The sequence below is a fragment of the Pristis pectinata genome, chromosome 7, assembly GCF_009764475.1.
Source record: "Pristis pectinata isolate sPriPec2 chromosome 7, sPriPec2.1.pri, whole genome shotgun sequence".
Classification (NCBI taxonomy): Eukaryota; Metazoa; Chordata; class Chondrichthyes; order Rhinopristiformes; family Pristidae; genus Pristis; species Pristis pectinata.
The window spans coordinates 56,454,829-56,472,894 of record NC_067411.1 but is presented as its reverse complement, the minus strand read 5'-3'; the positions used below and the strand labels follow the sequence as shown (position 1 = coordinate 56,472,894).

Below are 18,066 nucleotides of genomic sequence, written 5' to 3'. Positions count from 1 at the left end.
GATTAATTAGCAACCCTCTATCAATGATTTGGATGAAGGGATCAAGCGCAATATATCCAGGTTTGCTGATGACACAAAGATGGTGGCAGTGTGGGCTGTGGGAATGATGCAGAGATTTTCAGAGATATAGACAGGTTAAGTAAATGAATAGGGGCATGGTAGATGGAATAAGTGGGAAAGTTTGAGGTCATCCACTTTGGTAGAGAAAAAAATAAAAGCACACGTATGGTTTAAAAGGTGAGAATTTGGAAGATATCAGGTGTTCAAAGGTACCTTTATACACAGATCAGCTAAAGTTAGAGAGAACAAGCAATTGGGAAGACAAATGTCAGGTTGGCATGAGGATTTGAGTGCAGGAATAAAGATTTTCTCCAACCATACAAGACCCTAGTAAAACTACATCTGGGAGTACCGTGAACACAACTGATTTCCCTTCTTAAGGAAAGATGAAACTGTGATTGAGAGAGTGTAGCAAAGGCACACCAAACTGGTATCTGGGATGGCAATTTTGTCAAAGGGTGACAGATTTAGCAGACTGAACCAATACTCTCTAGAATTTAGAACAATGAACTCATTGAAATATACAAAATTCTTATGGGGCTTGGCAGGGTTGATATGAAGATGATGAGTGCCTATTTTAGCTCTGGGTATTGTCTATCAATCACCTTTGGATAGATGGGCTTTCTAAAGAGCAAATGATAAAGCATCACATTTTAACAGATTTATTCTGAAAATAAAAAGGGAAGATGGTAATGAAACATCTCGGTTAAAAGAAAATACAGGAACAATAAAAGGAAGCCATTCATACTGCAGGGTCACAATTTTGAAGTGAGATGTCAACCATTCAGAATGTCATATACAGATTAATATACTTTTGATATTAATGAATTGATATGAGGTTAGCGCAGGAAAGTAAAGCTGAGGAAGATGATCAGCCATAAATCATTCAATGGCAAAGCAGGCACATGGGGCCCAATGGTGTATTCATGCTTCCATTGAGCTCTTTATGGTTAATAGGAAGGAGTGATATAACTGGGTCAAATTCAAGAGTATAAACTGCGCTTCAATAAACTTCTGTCCCATCATAAAGATGAAAAGCTATTAAGTATGAAACTCACTAGAGTTTGTTTCAAGGCAATCACATCTGATAATATTGTAAATGGCCACCAAGGAGAACTATCGCTTTTTCTGTGCATTGGAAAAACCTTACCTAGTAAGAGAGGTTTGGCTCAATCTGCTTTGATCATTGAAATGTGGAGAATCTTCAAATGAAGGTATCTGGTACCCACAACTTCCTCCTCTTCTTACTGTGATTTGACTACTGCACCCTGACATCATATCAGACTGCTGATCATCCAGAAACTCTTCAGGAACTATTTCAAAAACATAATCAAAACTCAGAAGGTTTACAGCAGAAATTACCTGGGTCACTAATTATGACAAACAAGGGAAGCAAAAGTAGGTGACAGAACAGGAGAAGCTGATACCAAAGAATAGCCAATTACTCAAAATAATAGAGCAACAACATCGGGATTGTTATGTGTCACAGGCTAGACTGATGGGGAAAACAAATTAAGGATGGCGAAGGAATGTTGTAGAGACTTCGCTAAAGAACAGCTTAAGTGGATTGAACAAAAAAGGGATACAAGTCGTTTAAAAAGGCACAGGATGAATAAATTGATGAGGATATTTTACTTTTGTGCAGTCCAATCAACATGTATTCTGAGATGGGCAGAACAAAATAAAACATCACTTACTATAACCTCATTAAGACAGAAAAAGATAAACATTTTAAAAATCACCACACTAAGAAACATCAGATCTAGAATTTTGTACTCCAGAAAAACATGCAAGAAATCAAATTTCAAATCATAGGAAACTAAACATCAGGGAGAAATTATAATTATATTCATTTATCCAGGAAGAACACATTCTTAGTTGAAACAAAAAATACCAGAAGTGTCCAGGTTAGGAAGCATATTTTGGAAGCCAGAGAGTGAAATTTTTATTCTTATTTTTACTCTTTCCCTCTCTAGATACCCTGCTGGATGTGCTGAGCACTTTCAGCATTTTGTGTTTCTATATTGTAGGTTGCTGAGTAAAGTTAGGGTGGAAATAGCAGAAGTTCTGGGCATTGTCTATTAATCATCTTTAGATAGATGGGCTTTCTAAAGAACAAATGATAAAGCATCACATTTTAACAGATTTATGCTGAAAATAAAGGGAAGATGGCAATGATACATTTCAGTTAAAAAAAATACAGGAACAATAAAAGGAAGCTATTCATACTGCAGTGAAGTATATAGTGGTAAACTCCATGGATCGGCACAGGGGACCATTGCTTTTTATGTCATAGATACGTCATCTGGACATCATTGGGGGTACAATTTCCAAGTTTGCAGATGACGCAAACCTTGATAAAATTGTTAAAAGTGGAGTTATTGATAGAAAACTTAAACAAAAAGAGACTGATGAATGACAGATTCAATATACAGTGATGCTAATAAATATGACATGATGCACTTTAGGAGGAACAAAAACATTACATTATCAATGCAACTTTGACGAGTTGTAGGAATATAGAACTGATAATATATTCACTTTTTTTTTTGAAGATGGCAGAGAAGTTAAGAAGACATTTAAGAAAGCACTTCGGATACCCGATTTTGTTTACAAGCTCAAAAACAGATCAAAGGATGCTGCACTATACCTTGACAAATCTCAAGTTTGGCCTCAGCTGAATCATTATAGAAGTCTGGACACCAAAGCCCATTGAGGACGTCAAAGCCTTGGCAACTTACCATGACAGAGATGAGGGATTTAAATCCAGAGATTAGAGAAACCGGGATAGGTCTCTGTAACTTGAGAATGTTAGGGCTCAACACAACAGAGGTATTTAAATCAGAGACTTGAGAATGCAAATATGCAAAAAAATGTTTTGCTTGGCAAATGTTTTAGTAACCAGAGGACATAATTTGCTGAAAAATTAAGTCCAGAAATTTATTCACATAATAGAGCTGTTAAGAGCTGGAATGCACCAACAAAAATTGTTGAATATTTTAGTGTTTAATATACTGCAAGGCTTTCCATAGACTTGGCTTCTCTAGCTTTCATATCTCATCCCACTGACATTTGGGATCATTCTCTGCTGATTCTCTATGTACACAGGCCGGAAGCAGCAAATGGACCCAATGCTTAAAAGTTTATCCAATGCATTACGAAAACTCCATATACTTCTAAGTTTTAAATTTTGCCCCAACAAAGGAATGGTGAAAGCAATGGTATTAGAACATAGAACAATTACAGCACAATTCAGGCCCTTCGGCCCACAAAGCTGTGCTGAACATGTCCCTACCCTAGAAATTACTAGGCTTACCCATAGCCCTCTATTTTACTCAGCTCCATATATCTACCTAACAGTCTCTTGAAAGACCCTATCGTATCAGCCTCCACCACCGTTTCCGGCAGCCCATTCCACGCACTCACCACTCTGAGTAAAAAACTTACCCCTGACATCTCCTCTATATCTACTCCCCAGCACCTTAAACCTATGTCCTCTTGTGGCCACCAATTCAACCCTGGGGAAAAACCTCTGACTATCTACCCGATCAATACCTCTCATCATCTTATATACCTCTATCAGGTCCCCCCTCATCCTCCGTCTCTCCAAGGAGAAAAGGCCAAGTTCCCTCAACCTGTTTTCATAAGGCATGCTATGCATTCCAGGCAGCATCCTTGTAAATCTCCTCTGCACTCTCTCTATGGCTTCCACATCTTTCCTGTAGTGAGGCGACCTGAATTGAGCACAGTACTCCAAGTGGGGTCTGACCAGGGACCTATACAGCTGCAACAATACCTCACAGCTCCTAAATTCAATTCCCCTATTGATGAAGGACAATACACCATATGCCTTCTTAACCACAGAGTCAACCTGCGCAGCCGCTTTGAGCATCCTATGGATTCGGACCCCAAGATCCCTCTGATCTTCCACACTGCCAAGAGTCCTACCATTAATACTATATTCCGCCAACATATTTGACCTACCAAAATGAACCACTTCACACTTATCTGGGTTGAACTGCATCTGCCACTTCTCAGCCCAACTCTGCATCCTATCTCTGTCCCTCTGTAACCTCTGACAGCCCTCCAAACTATCCACAACACCCTCAACCTTCGTGTCATCTGCAAACTTACTAACCCACCCCTCCACTTCCTCATCCAGGTCAATTATGAAAACCACAAATAGTAGGTGTCCCAGTACAGATCCTTGAGGTACACCACTGGTCACTGACCTCCACTCAGAATACGACCCTGCAACAACCACTCTTTGCCTTCTGTGGGCCAGCCAGTTCTGGATCCACAATGCAATGTCCCCTTGGATCCCATGTCTCCTCACCTTCTCCATAAGCCTTGCATAGAGTACCTTATCAAACGCCTTGCTGAAATCCATATACACTACATCTACTGCTCTCCCTTCATCAATGTGCTTAGTCACATCCTCAAAAAATTCAATCAGGCTCATTAGGCAGGACCTGCCCTTAAAGCCACGCTGACTATTCCTAATCATATTATACTTCTCCAAATGTTCATAAATCCTGTCTCTCAGGATCTTCTCCATCAGCTTACCAACCACTGAGGTAAGACTCACCAGTCTATAATTTCCTGGGCTATCCCTACTCCCCTTCTTGAATAAGGGAACAAAATCTGCAACCCTCCAATCCTCCGGAACCTCTCCCGTCTCCACGGACAACACAAAGGTCATCGTCAGAGGCTCTGCAATCTCCTCCCTCACCTCCCACAGCAATCTGGGGTACATCTCATCCGATCCCGGCAACTTATCTAACTTGATGCTTTCCAAAAGTTTCAGCATCACCTCTTTTCTAATATCTACATGCTCAAGCTTTTCAGGCCGCTGCAACTCCCCACTACAATCCCCCAGATCTTTTTTTTTCTGTGGTGAATACTGACGTAAAGTATTCGTTAAGTACCTCTGCTATTTCTTCTGAATCCATACACACTTTTCCACTGCTGCACTTGATAGGCCCTATCCTTTCGCATTTCATCCTCTTACTCTTCACATACTTGTAGAACGCCTTGGGGTTTTCCTTAATCCTGCCCGCCAAGGCCTTCTCATGTCCCCTTCTGGCTCTCCTAATCTCTTTCTTAAGTTCCTTCCTTTTAGCCCTGTACTCCTCCAGATCTCTAACATTACCTAGCTCTCTGTACCTTTTGTATGCTTTTCTTTTCCTTTTGACTAGATTTATTATAGCCTTTGTACACCACGGTTCCTGTATCCTATCATGACTCCCGTCTCATCAGAACATGTCCGTGCAGAGCTCCACACAAATAACCCCCTGAATATTTGCCACATATCTTCCGTACTTTTCCCAGAGAACATCTGTTCCCAATTTAATCTTCTAATTTCCTGCCTGAGAGCCTCATAATTCCCTTTACTCCAAGTAAACACCTTTCTAGCCTGTCTGCTCCTATCCCTCTCTAGTGCTAACATAAAGAAGATAGAATTATGATCACTATCACCAAAATATTCACCAACTGAGAGATCTGACACCTGACCAGGTTCATTACCCAATATCAAATCAAGCACAGCCTCTCCTCTTGTAGGTCTAGCTACATACTGTGTCAAGAACCCTTCCTGAACACACCTAACAAACTCCACCCCATCTAAACCCCTCACTGTCTGGAGATGCCAATCGATGCTTGGGAAATTAAAATCCCCCATCACAACAACTCTGTTATTCTCACACATTTTTAGGATCTTCTTCCCTATCTGCTCCTCAATAGGGCGGCCTATAAAAAACACCCAGCACCGTTATCGACCCCTTCCTGTTCCTAACCTCCACCCACAGAGACTCCGTAGACAATCCCTCCATAACGTCCACCTTTTCCGCAGTTGTGACATTATCTCTGATCAACAGTGCCACTCCCCCACCTCTCTTGCCTCCCTCCCTGTCCTTCCTGAAACATCTAAACCCAGCACTTGAATCAACCATTTCAGCCCTGGAGCCATCCAAGTCTCCGTAATGGCCACATCACAGCTCCAAGTATCGATCCAAGCTCTGAGCTCATTTGCCTTGTTCACAACACTCCTTGCTTTAAAATAGATACATCTCAAGCCTGTCTGAACACATCCCTTCTCTATCACCTGCCTATGGTACTTACTCCTAGCCTTCTCTATTTGAGAGCCAAACACCTCTTCCCCAGTCTCTCCAGTACGGATCCCACCCCCCAACAATTCTAGTTTAAACTCTCCCCAGTAGCCTTAGCAAACCTCCCTGCCAGTATGTTGGTCCCCCTGGGATTCAAGTGCAACCCGTCCTCTTTGAACAGGTCATACCTGCCCCAGAAGAGGCCCCAATGATCCAGAAAACTGAATCCCTGTTCCTTACTCCAATCCCTCAACCACGCATTTAACCGCCTCCGCATTCTGTTCCTATACCCACTGTTGCTTAGTAATTTAATTTCTGGACCACAGGACTGTTTCTGGGAAAGGAGGAATGTGTGCAGTCTGGACTGGTTGCATCTGAAGCAGAATCAATACAACTTTAACCATAGAATCATAGAACAGTACAGCACAATACAGGCCCTTCAGCCCACAATGTTATGCCAACCTTTAAACCTCACCTAAGACTATCTAACCCCTTCACCCCACATATCCCTCTATGTGGAGAAGTTTGCTAGTGTTGTTGAAGCTTTAAAGAAATTTGGCTGCAGTTTACAACTGTGGGGGAGATGTATTCAAACAGGGTACACAGGAGGAATGCAAGGCTAACTTGTGTTTAGTTTAATGGAAGGAGTGTAACTAGTAAGGAAGAACTAACTGCATTGATTAGCATAAGGGAATATAATATTGTTGTTGTCACAGAGACGTGATTAAAACATTCCAGGGTTTAGAATCTTTAGGTATTACAATGTTAATTGTTAGAGACACATGACTGCAGATGCTGTCATCTGGGACAAGAAACAAACCAGGTGGGAGAGGGGATAAGAAGGGTAGGCCAAGGGATAAGAAACCCAGGTGGACAGGTGTACAGGTGATGGGCAGATGGAAGGAGGTAGGGGAGGGTAACAAATCTAGGTAATACAAGGGGGTGGTGGGGGAAGAAATGGAAAAGGTAAACAAAGGAATAGAGAACCTAGATGGAACAATAGAAGTGGGAAAAGAACACAGGGGGTGTGGGCATCTGAAATTGGAAAATTCAATTGTTATATACAGTAGGCTACCCAAGTGGAACATGAGGTTTTGTTCTTCGAGTTTACATTTGACCTCACTGTGGCAGTGGAGAAGGCCAAGGACATAGGTTGGTGTGGAAATGGGGAGGGGAGTTGAAATGACATGCAACCCAAAATTCAAGATGGCCATTGTGGTCAGAGGGAAATTTCTCTGCAAAATGATTGCCTACACTATGCTTGGTTTCTCCAGAGTAGAGGAGACCACATCAAGAGCACCTAATATAATAGACCAAGTGGGAAGAGGTGCACGTGAATCTGGAAGGGCTGTTTAGCTCACTGGATAATGGTGAGGGAGGTGGTGTAGGGACAAGTGTTGCACCTCCTACAGTTGCAGGGGATGGGGAGGGGTGCGTGGGTGGGGAGCAGACTAAGGAGTCATGGAGAGTGCAGTCCCTGCAGAAAGCCAAAAAAGGGGCTGGGCAACAAGAAAGGGGGAAGATGTGACTGGTGGTGGAATCCCGTTGCAACTAGAGGAAATGGCAGAAGATGATATGCTGGATGTGGATGCTGGATATGGATGCTGGATGGGTGAAAGGCAAAGACCAAGAAAACTTCTCCGTTCTGCCTGGTAGCAGGGGGTGAAATGAGAGCAGATGTCCAGGAAACGTGAGTGAGGACTCCATCAACTACAGTAGAGGGGAGGCCACATTTCCTGAAAAAAAAAGGAGGGCATCTTGAAAGTTCTGGAACAGATGTGGTGGTGACAGAGAAAGAGATGGTGCCCTAACATGGGAGAGGCTGGGAAGAGGTGCTGTTGAGGGAGCTGTGGGAATCAGTGCGTTTATAATAGACATCAATGGATAGTTTGTCTCCTGATTTGGAGACAGAGATCCAGAAAAAAGGGAGAGAAATAGAGGAAATGAATTTGAGAGCAGGGTGGAAATTACTAGCAAAGGTGATAAAATTGATGAATTAATTCATGCATATTAAGGCAGTGATGAGGGAGGAATTCCTAAAAGGGTCTTCAAATGTGGCCATAGCTTAAAAACAAAGGGGTGATCACTTTCCCAGGAATGTCCTACAGACCTCCAAACAGCCAGTGGGAAATAGATGAGCAGATGTATAGGAAAAATCACATACAGATGTGGGAAAAATCGGGTTAACTAGGAGGGGATTTTAACCCACCATATTAACTGGGATTGCCCAAGTGTGAAAAATTTAGAAGGGGTGAAATTTTTAAAGTGCACTCATGAGAGCTTTGAGTCAGTACATAGGTAATCCTACTAGACAAATGGGCATTAATGAGCATAATCTCAGGCAATACAGCTGGAAAAGCGATTGGTGTGTTCATTGTGCAAGAGCATTTTGGAGATGGTAATCATAACTAATTTTCAAGGTAGTTACGTGAAAGGAAAAGGATGGACCAGATGTTGTCCTTAAATTGGGGAAGGCAGATTTTAATATCATAAAGACAAGATCGGGCAAAAGTGGACTGAGCAGCTAAGTCTACATCCAACAAGTGGGAATCTTTCAAAAGTGAATGTATGAGAGTTCAAGGCTAAACATGATCCAATAAGGCCGAAGGGCAAGAAACCCTGGCCGTTAAGAGATAGTGAGGGTTGGATAAACCAAAAGGAGGAAAGCATGTTGCAGGTATGGAGAACTGAAAACAGGGAAGACCTGGCAAGAAAATAGAAAGATTGTCAAAGGTGTTTAAAAGACAAATTGGGAGGGCAAAGAGGAGGCGTGAAATATCATTAGCAGACAAGATTAAGGAAAATACCAAAGCATTTTTAGGGAAAGAGCCAAGCCCATTAGGGACAAGGCAATTTGAGCCAGAGATGGTGAGCTCTTAAAAGGAGTACTTCTTATCTGTATTCACTGAAATGGACTTTGTAGTTGGAGAATTCGGGGGGGAGGAGGTGGGAAAGAGGGGGGGTGAAACTCTACAACAAGTTGTGATTTAAAAAAGGAGCATAAAACATCTTAACAAGCTTAAAGGTGGATAAATGCCTAGAGCTTGAGGAGATGCGTCCCCATCTGTTTTGGGAGGCAAGGGAAGAGGTTGGTGGAGGTCTCACGGAGATTTTAAAATCTTCACTGGTCACAGGTGAGATGCTAGATGACTGGAAGATAAGTGTGCTACCTTTATTCAAGGAGGGTAGCAGGGATAAGCCAGGTGATTGTAGGCCAGTGAATCCAACTCTAGTGGTAGAAGACACTAGTTTAAGACAATGTGCAGAAGCTATCGAGGGAGAAATCAGAGAAAGAACTTTTTCACCAAGATCATTGGAATCTGGAAAACCTGGTCTGAGGGGGAAATGGAAATAGGTATTCTCACAATATTTAAGAAATATCTCAATAAGCACATGAATACCTAAGGGTTAGAAGGCTACAGCCAAGTGTTGGAAAACACGATTAGTATATTTAGGTACTTGATAGTCCACGTGAACACACATTGGCCCATTTCTTTGATCCATGGCTCCCAGATTAATCAAATAACAGCAGTCTACTTATATTTTTCAACATCTCGAAAGTAAATCTTAGTGTCATTTTCACACCATTTGAAATTTTTGTGGTAGTTGTCTTCTTTATTATATATCCAATTTGATCAGTCTTCCAACAAGAATAACTGATATTTGACATGATTACATTTTCTTTTACATTTATCTGTTCAAATACATAAACTCTACCAAATTCCAGCAGGATTCTTCACCCTTTTGCATGAAACTCGTACAGAGCTGAAAGGCAACAGTCTTAACATTTCACCTTAAAGTATTAAATTGATGTTGATTCCATGGCTTACAAAGTCTAATTTCCCAAAAGAAACAACCAATTATGCTTTGCAGAAAGAATACTTAGAGAAAAACCAGAATCTGTTTTTGGGTTTATTTTTAATAGTCATTAAATGAGCAGTTGAATTAAAGATCTAGAGAACATTCATTCAACTTACTTTCATCTAACTCTTGAAAGGCTTGATCCAACTTTATAATTTTTGCGGCATTATCAGTTGCAAAATTCAAACTGACTTGCACTTTTCCGGGAGCCCAGGTAAATCTCCTTTTTCTTCTGGCCTTAAAAATAGAAACAGATATTGTATAGCATACTCCAGAGGTAAATGCAGGCCCATATATCGACTCCCATACAAATCAGTCTCAATTGAATTTATTGCTGACCCTACTCCTCAATCCACTGAACATGGCTTCCATCCAATGTTTTGCATAACCTTTGCTTGCAATCATCACTTCATGAAACCCAGCAGGACAAATTTTTTTGAAAAATTGATTAAGACAAATTATTTTTGCAGACCTGGAGTTAGAAAGCTGCTTCAAAGAAAATTGTCTAGCCAGTTCTGATAGCAGTCTCAAATATAAACATCATATAAAGCACAAGACATTGAAAATCAAATCCAAACATAGGACTGGAAGAGAATTCTTCCTGGAATGAAAGAGGAAAATGAAAAGGAGTTAGAGTTTAGAAACAGAAGAGTATTGCTACAACTGTGTAGGCTGTTGGCAAGGCCACACATGTACAGTTTTTGTTTCCTTTTTTTTAAAACATTCAATGTTAATTCCTGGGATGGGAAGTTTATTTTAATCAGGAGTTGCTAAAAATGTTGAATCTATATTCTTTGGAGTTAAGAATGAAGGGTGATCTTATTGAAATATACAAAATCCTGAAAGGGTAAGACAGGGTAGATGTTGAGATGGTTCCACCAGAGGGAGAGAATTGAACAAGGGGACACAGTTACAAGGTAAGGGGGCAGTCATTTAAAACAGGAACATAAGAATTTCTTCTTACAGAGGGTGGTGAATCTCTGGAATTCTCTACTGTAAAGGATTGTGGAGGCTAGATCATTGAGGGTAGATAAATTTTTGAAAGATAGATCTGGGAATTCAGGGCTGTGAGGAACTGGCACAATGGAGGAGCTGAGGGTTGGGGCAGATCAGCCACAGTCATATTGAATGGAAGTGCTGGCCAACTCCTCCAATCTTGTGTACACTGAGTAAAGTGGGTACTCTTCAAATCACTATTCTGTTCCCACTTAACCAATTTCCAATCCACTTTGGAAGACTGTCTCAGATTCTTATAATCTATTGTGCAAAACTACTTGTGACAATTAAGATAACATGGCTAGAAATCAAATGCAAGCACAGAAATGGAAGTGGATCTCCCAGCCCAAAGCTTGGGCTTTACCAAATATAAATTCAGTAATTTTAAAATTACACATTTTCAGATCGTACTTTGAATAACTCAACAAGATTATGCAAACGCGACCTAGCAATTTCAAATCCATGCTGGCACTCTGACCAAGTGATATACCCAAGTGATCAGCCCAAATGCTGATCAAACACCTGAAGCTACACCTCCTTCCTCTCCACTGTACAGGAATTGAAACAGTTCTTCCAGGTGAGGGAGTGAGTCACATGCACCTCCTCCATCCTTGTCCACTGCATTCAGTGCTTGTGATGTAGCCTCCTATATATCGGGGAGAGAGACCATGCACAGACTGGGCAAGCACTTTACTGAGTGCCTGCGCTCTGTCTGCAATGGTCATCCCAAGCTCCCAGCTGCAAGCCATTTTAACTCCCCTCCCCATACTGATCTGTCCTCCTTTGCTCCTCTACAGGGAGAGGTCAAATACAAACTAGATTAACAGTATCTCATATTCCACCTGGGTAATCTACAATCCAATGACATGAACATTAAATTCTCCAGTTCAGATAACCCGCACCCCATTCCTCCCTCTCTCCTCTTGATCCACACAGGTCCTCTCTCACACACCCTTCTCTCCACAACCCTCTGATTCCCAGTTACTTTTCCCCTCCCCACCTGGTCTGCCTATCACTCACACACTCCACTCACTCGTACCCATATCCTCTTCCCCCACTGTTCTTCTTTGGCCCAGCATCCCTCCCTTAGCTGGTTCCGTTCACCATCTTCCTTTCTATTCAGATTCCATAACCTGCAACCTTTTGTTGCTCCACTATCACCTGTCGCTATCTCCACCCCTCCCTCCCCCACCTAGCACCATCTGCCCATCAACCCCTTCTCTCCTGGATCTACCTATTGCTCACCAGCTCCTGCCTCACCCCTCCCCCTCATCTCTTTATATAGTTTATTTCCCCTTTATTTGCTAGTACTGATGCAGGATCTTGACCTGAAACATCCACTATCCATTTGCCTCCACAGATGCTGCTTGACCCACTGATTTCCTCCAGCAGTTTGTTATTTTGCTCAAAATTATCAACGTGCCAGTCTAACACAAATGTTGACTAAGTACAAATGTATAGAATTACAGAAATGTAATTGGAGGCCATTCAGCTCATCAAATCTATCCTGATTCTTTGCCAGAGCAATTTGGTCAGTCACAATCCCTAGCTTTTTTGCTGTAACCTGTAACATTTTTCTTCAAGTATTCATCCAATTTCTTTTTGAAGGGAATAACCAAATCTGCTTTTATCTCCCTTTCAAGCAATAAGTTCTAGATCGTAATTACTGAATGCATGAAAATTTACCTCATGTCACTTTGGCTCTTTTGCTAATCACTTTAAATCCACATCATTTGCTTCTGAATCCCTTAGCATCAGGAACAATCTTGTTTTTCATGATTTGGAAATAGCCTTTCAAAACTTGTTTGCACATTAGGAGGACTACTTCAGATTCACTATATGCCCCTCATCCATGGGACCATTCTGCTTTTCTGCATCCTTTCTATGGTGCAGTGACCATAATTAGATACAATACACCCCAAGTGGTCATTGAGGTTCAACAACTGTGTTCTTGAACTCCATTTAAAATTAAGTCCAAGATCGAGTATCTTTTTGTAGATCTAGTGGAGTCCCACAGGTAGCTGGCAATACCCTTATGCAAGCACCTCTTGTAATTCCTGCAATTGACTGGGCTCCAAATATAGGGGTATCTGCCATCCCTCAAGATTCAGTCATTAAGGTAGAGACAGCAATTATAACAGAAATTCAGCTTTACCTCAAGCTTCAAGAAACTAGTGGATTTGCAGGTTAATTGCCAAATGAACTCAAGGTACAAGCTCTTTTAGAATGACAAAACTTATATTCTTGCAATGCTACTTAAGCTCACAGGCCCAAAAAGTTAATGATTTGAACTGGTCCCACTCTACTGGGTAGTAGATTTAAAATATCTTTAACATGGGTTTAAAAACCTATTTTTTTTTCCCTGTCATTTTTACTGTTTCTCATTCTGTACTGTTCCAAAACCCAAATTTTTTCTATCAGTTGTACTCTGCATCTCATCCTGGGCTGGAATTCACCCCATTTCCTTTTCCATTATGCCACTTTCTCCTCAATCTTCAAATCTCATCAAAACAAAACTATTGATGTTATTCTTCTCCAGTCACTGATACCCCAGCATATACTTCAGGCAACTTGCAATACAAAAGTTGAACTGAAAGGCAAAGGAAACGACTTACTACTGGGGCATATTTGAAGAAGTGCAACTTCAAAAAAAAATTCAGAATCACGAAAACAATTTCAGCAGCACTTACAGAATAACCAAAGGAATACCCATCTTCATTAAAGAACAAACAGAATTCAGTGAAAAATGTAACACCTGGGCATAGACATTTTACTAATGATTCATTACACCCTTCTCCAAATAATGCCTTTAAAATTCCATTTTCAACAGTCTAAAGATTACACGTTAACAGTACTCATGTTAAAAACAAAACTGATAGAATTTGCACCAACTCTTCCAATGCAAAAAAATTCTTGTTTATATGAACACCCAAAGTTTACTGCACAGATATACATCACAAAACTTATTGAAATTAACTTCAAGTATAGTTGGTTTGTTTGTAAGATATTTGGCTTACCTTTGTATCTAGTTGGTCGTCATCAGATGAAGCTCTGACAAGCATTCTTGTCAAGTTCTTTATTTTTTGCTCGTGCTCCTGCTGAAGGTGATGTTTTTCAGACAAAAGCTGAGCTTTCTCTATTTCATGGACACGAGTTTCTGAAGTAAGCTGGACAACAACAGAATTTTTTTTTACAATGTGACGCCATGTTCAATTTCATCTTATGTTAAATCACACATTTTGCCAAGTGTCATCTTTTTTGCATGTCTGGTAGGTTGCAAAAAATCAATTTTCCATGAATAAAGCTCTCAGGTACAAATTCCCATCAAAGCTTAGATGAGGGGGTAACTTTAAGCCCAAAACATGGTATTGTTAAAATCACCCTTTGAGCATACATGTAAACAAAATGAACTGTGACTGATCCTGTATTGAACTGCTGACTGTAGACCTATCGAAAACATTAGCCTTCAAGTTAATACAACTGCTCCAAGAGGTAAGTAATCCACATTCATAACTTGTCAACCACCAATTCTAACATGAACTGCTATATCACCCAATAAACCCAAAAATCAATCAATTAGATGCAGTAAAAGTAGTTAATGTTCTGGCGATGGCCATTTTGAGCAAATGAAGAAGGCACTTTGCTCCCAAACTTTCTACCATTCCATGATAGACTTCTCCAATTTTTAATACAAATAGAATTATTTTTTTCCAGATTGTGAAGACATTTCTTGCTTCAGAGTGTAAGTGAGGCAAAAAGCAAGTTAACTTAGAATTCCATATAACATTCAAAAATAACTTACTGCCTCCAGTTTATCTTTCAGACCCGCTATTTCTTTGAGATATCGTTTCAACATCGCTTGGTCATCCAACACTTCATTCACATGAGGTGTGTTCTTCATGAATTTGGCAGTGCTTGCAAACTAATAGGAAAGGAATGATTTACACATATGGCAATTGGTCTGCTTCTGTTAATTGGTAATATTTCATGCCCTTGCTAAATAGTACAAAAAGAAATTAAGTACTTTTATTGATGAGAAATGCAAGAGTTTCACAAGAAGATCCAAACCAATTCGTACACAAATTTGTACAGCTCTTTCAAATTTTCAGAAATTGTACACTGTTAATTTAAAATGCAAGCACTAACATTCTGCAACCTTGTAGAAACAGAAGCATGTGAAACACCTTTGTTTCTTTCCCTTAATGCTTTAGATACTTTGCATAACTGAAAAGACAAAATCAGGCTGCACATCTTCCCCCTCCACCTTTGTTTCCACACATAGTATAGAATACATTAAACACCCAGGTTAATAGCATTTAAGAGAACTGACAAGCTAAAATTTCAACTACAGCCAATCGAGCTAGAAAACAAAATGCCATTTATATTTGAAAAGGAGACAGAATAACAGAAACCACACACAAGTATAAACCATGACCTTAAAACATTTAAATGCAACAAAGTAATTACTGTAGTCTCAGAGACGAAAAGCAATCAAAAAGAGATTAGAAGCATTTCAAAGACATGGGGACAAGGCTTTCATCTTTACTGCCTTGATACTAAGCAGAGTCATTGATAAATAGGACATTGCACATCCCTTGCACAACCCATCAGATTTTTGTTTGATGGCTTTCAATGCAGTATGGAGGCCAAGCTGTTCTAAAAAGTAAATATTATTCCCACATATTAAAATCTGTTCCTAGAGCAAACATTGCTCTTATAGAAAGGGGATCAAGTCAATTCAACAGCGTCTAGCAGGAAAACTTCAGTTTCGGGTGGTGGGTAGAAAGAAAGGGGAGAGCAAGAACTTGGAAAATGATGACAGTCAAGGACCCTGTCTAATCACAATTGAGGGAATCTACAACCGAGGACTAAAAAGGATATTTCAATAAGTTGAAGATAGTATGGGAAGGAATAAGTCGAGGAGAACAGCACAACACCCTTACGAGAAAGCATAGGGTGAAAGTGCAATACAGGCAATTGTTAATTCATAATGCAACATCATACTTATTTTATATTCACTCTTTCTTAATAAATCTATTAACAAAAGAATCATTGGAATGTTAGCATGCATTGGTTGAAAAGTGAAAGTTGTAGTTTACTTACTTTCATACACTAAAACTGAAAGCTAATTTAGCTACCACAATATGTAGCATCAAAGAAATGCCCCTTAAATGCAAAAAATGACATGCTAATCAGTGAAAGTATAATGCTATTTCTAGCCCAGCCTCCACTGTTTATATATACAATCCTGTTCTTTCACTTGTCTCCATTGTCAAAGTCTCACCACATCACAAGAGACTGTAAAGATGTTGGCATTTGCATCAAGTTAATCAGTGAGCAACAAGACATTTGCTACAGGGATGAAACAGTGCCAAACTTTTCCCAATAGCCCTTAAAAAATTCCTTTGCATATTAAGAGATCATGCAGGAAAACTTGTATTCTGTTCATCTCATTTCAAAACAAGAGGTCACATTACTTTACATCAAGGCAGGTTGCATTATATTGGCAGGAGCTTAAATATATGAGAAATTTCAGTCATTCTACACGAGGCTGGTACCCCAAACAAAGTAATGCATAAGTAACATTCCTGGCTGCTTTCATCATTATGGCTCATTTCATCAGTCACAAGAAGAATTAAATTTAGTTGATATCAATGATATCAATATTAAAAATTTCAAGATGGGACAGAAAAGAGTAAACAACTTGCCAAATTTGTATCTGCAAGCATTTTCATATTGTAGTATCAATTGTATTTTTCTCCTTATTGATAAGGAGCAGGTTCCAGGAGTTTAAAGGATCAGATGCACCAACATAACAAATGTGTATAGGGGTAGTTCATTTGAAAGGGCACATTAAAGAATAGCAAGGTTGATCATCTCACCTGAAGAGTACTGAGAGTTTCCTCAAAGGCAGCTGGAGTAATTGTGCAAATGATTAGTGTTCTTGCGTTGCCCCCCAATGAGTTCTGCAGAATTCGAGTCAACTTACTGTCCCTATAATTTACAAACCCGCTACAAAAATAGAAAAAAAAATTAGAATGAGGAGGAAATAAAAATGTAAGCACAAGACCAGGTCATGTGAACTGCTGCATTAGTGCAGCTTCCACCATTTCTCTTTTCATGTTAAAAGGTTCCTGGACCAGCAGAGTCACTCACAATTAATACAGCGACATTCAACTCATTCCTAGTCCCTTCCCAAATCACAGGGAAAGGAATCACCTTTGCACTAGTTGGATACCAATGTTTGAACATTCCATGACACACTAAGAATTTTCAGTGCATCTGGATTATTGTATGGTGGGAGACTCCGAGAAGGACAAGGTCCCTGGCTCAATTGAGGGCCCATGCTGGTGAAAGCAAATGGTTTCACTGTGAATTCCAATCAATATTTTACTGTATTCTGACTGATAGTTTCAGTAGAATCAAATATTCACCCAGGGAACTGTGTGCACTAGGGACAGGTAAGAAGGTAAAATAACCATTTCCTTTTGTTTTCCTCCCTTTGTCCAAATATTCCACTTGTCTGCAGTGGGACAGAGACTGTCCAACTCAGGAGGAAAATTCAGGAAGTGATGTGTTAATTAAGATCAGGCCTCCTTTTTCCACACAGACCCTGTGTGATCTACAGAACTCAATTTGCTGAATCCTTGCACAATGCAGTTTTATAAGACCACTGTTTATCGATTCCTGCCATCTTGTATCAATGCTGTAATTTCCTATTACTGGTGAGGGGTTGAATGGTTACGAATTGTTCCTATCATTTAGGCCAGCGATGGCCACAATTAATGTCACATCATGAAAACAAAACCAGGTGTTTTTAAATGCTTTCTTCAGACTTTCATATATAATCACTTCATAAGGGAAAGAGGATTACTTTCATATAGCAGCTATCCAAAAGGGTGAAAATGAATAAGCAGATAAAGATTTTGGTTCTATTGCACTTAAATGGTCTACCACTCAAAAGATTTTTTACTTTGTTAAAAGGCTGCTCTACAACTTAATCAAATGCTGCAAAGTGATCGGGCTGAGAAGATCATGTAAC

At 40.1% G+C, this 18,066-nt stretch overlaps 1 protein-coding gene across 3 annotated transcripts in view; it reads right to left on the bottom strand.

The window, feature by feature from the left end:
• cenpe (centromere protein E) overlaps positions 1–18,066 on the bottom strand; it is a 109,722-nt gene that overhangs the window by 70,487 nt on the left and 21,169 nt on the right. For all 3 annotated transcript variants that reach the window (XM_052020556.1, XM_052020558.1, XM_052020557.1), the window contains exons 11-15: positions 16,907–17,036; positions 14,827–14,946; positions 14,042–14,191; positions 10,145–10,265; positions 1,211–1,373 (exon numbers count right to left, since the gene is read on the bottom strand). In XM_052020556.1, coding sequence (XP_051876516.1) covers positions 1,211–1,373; positions 10,145–10,265; positions 14,042–14,191; positions 14,827–14,946; positions 16,907–17,036 — 684 coding nt within the window. The remainder of the gene's footprint in view (positions 1–1,210; positions 1,374–10,144; positions 10,266–14,041; positions 14,192–14,826; positions 14,947–16,906; positions 17,037–18,066) is intronic.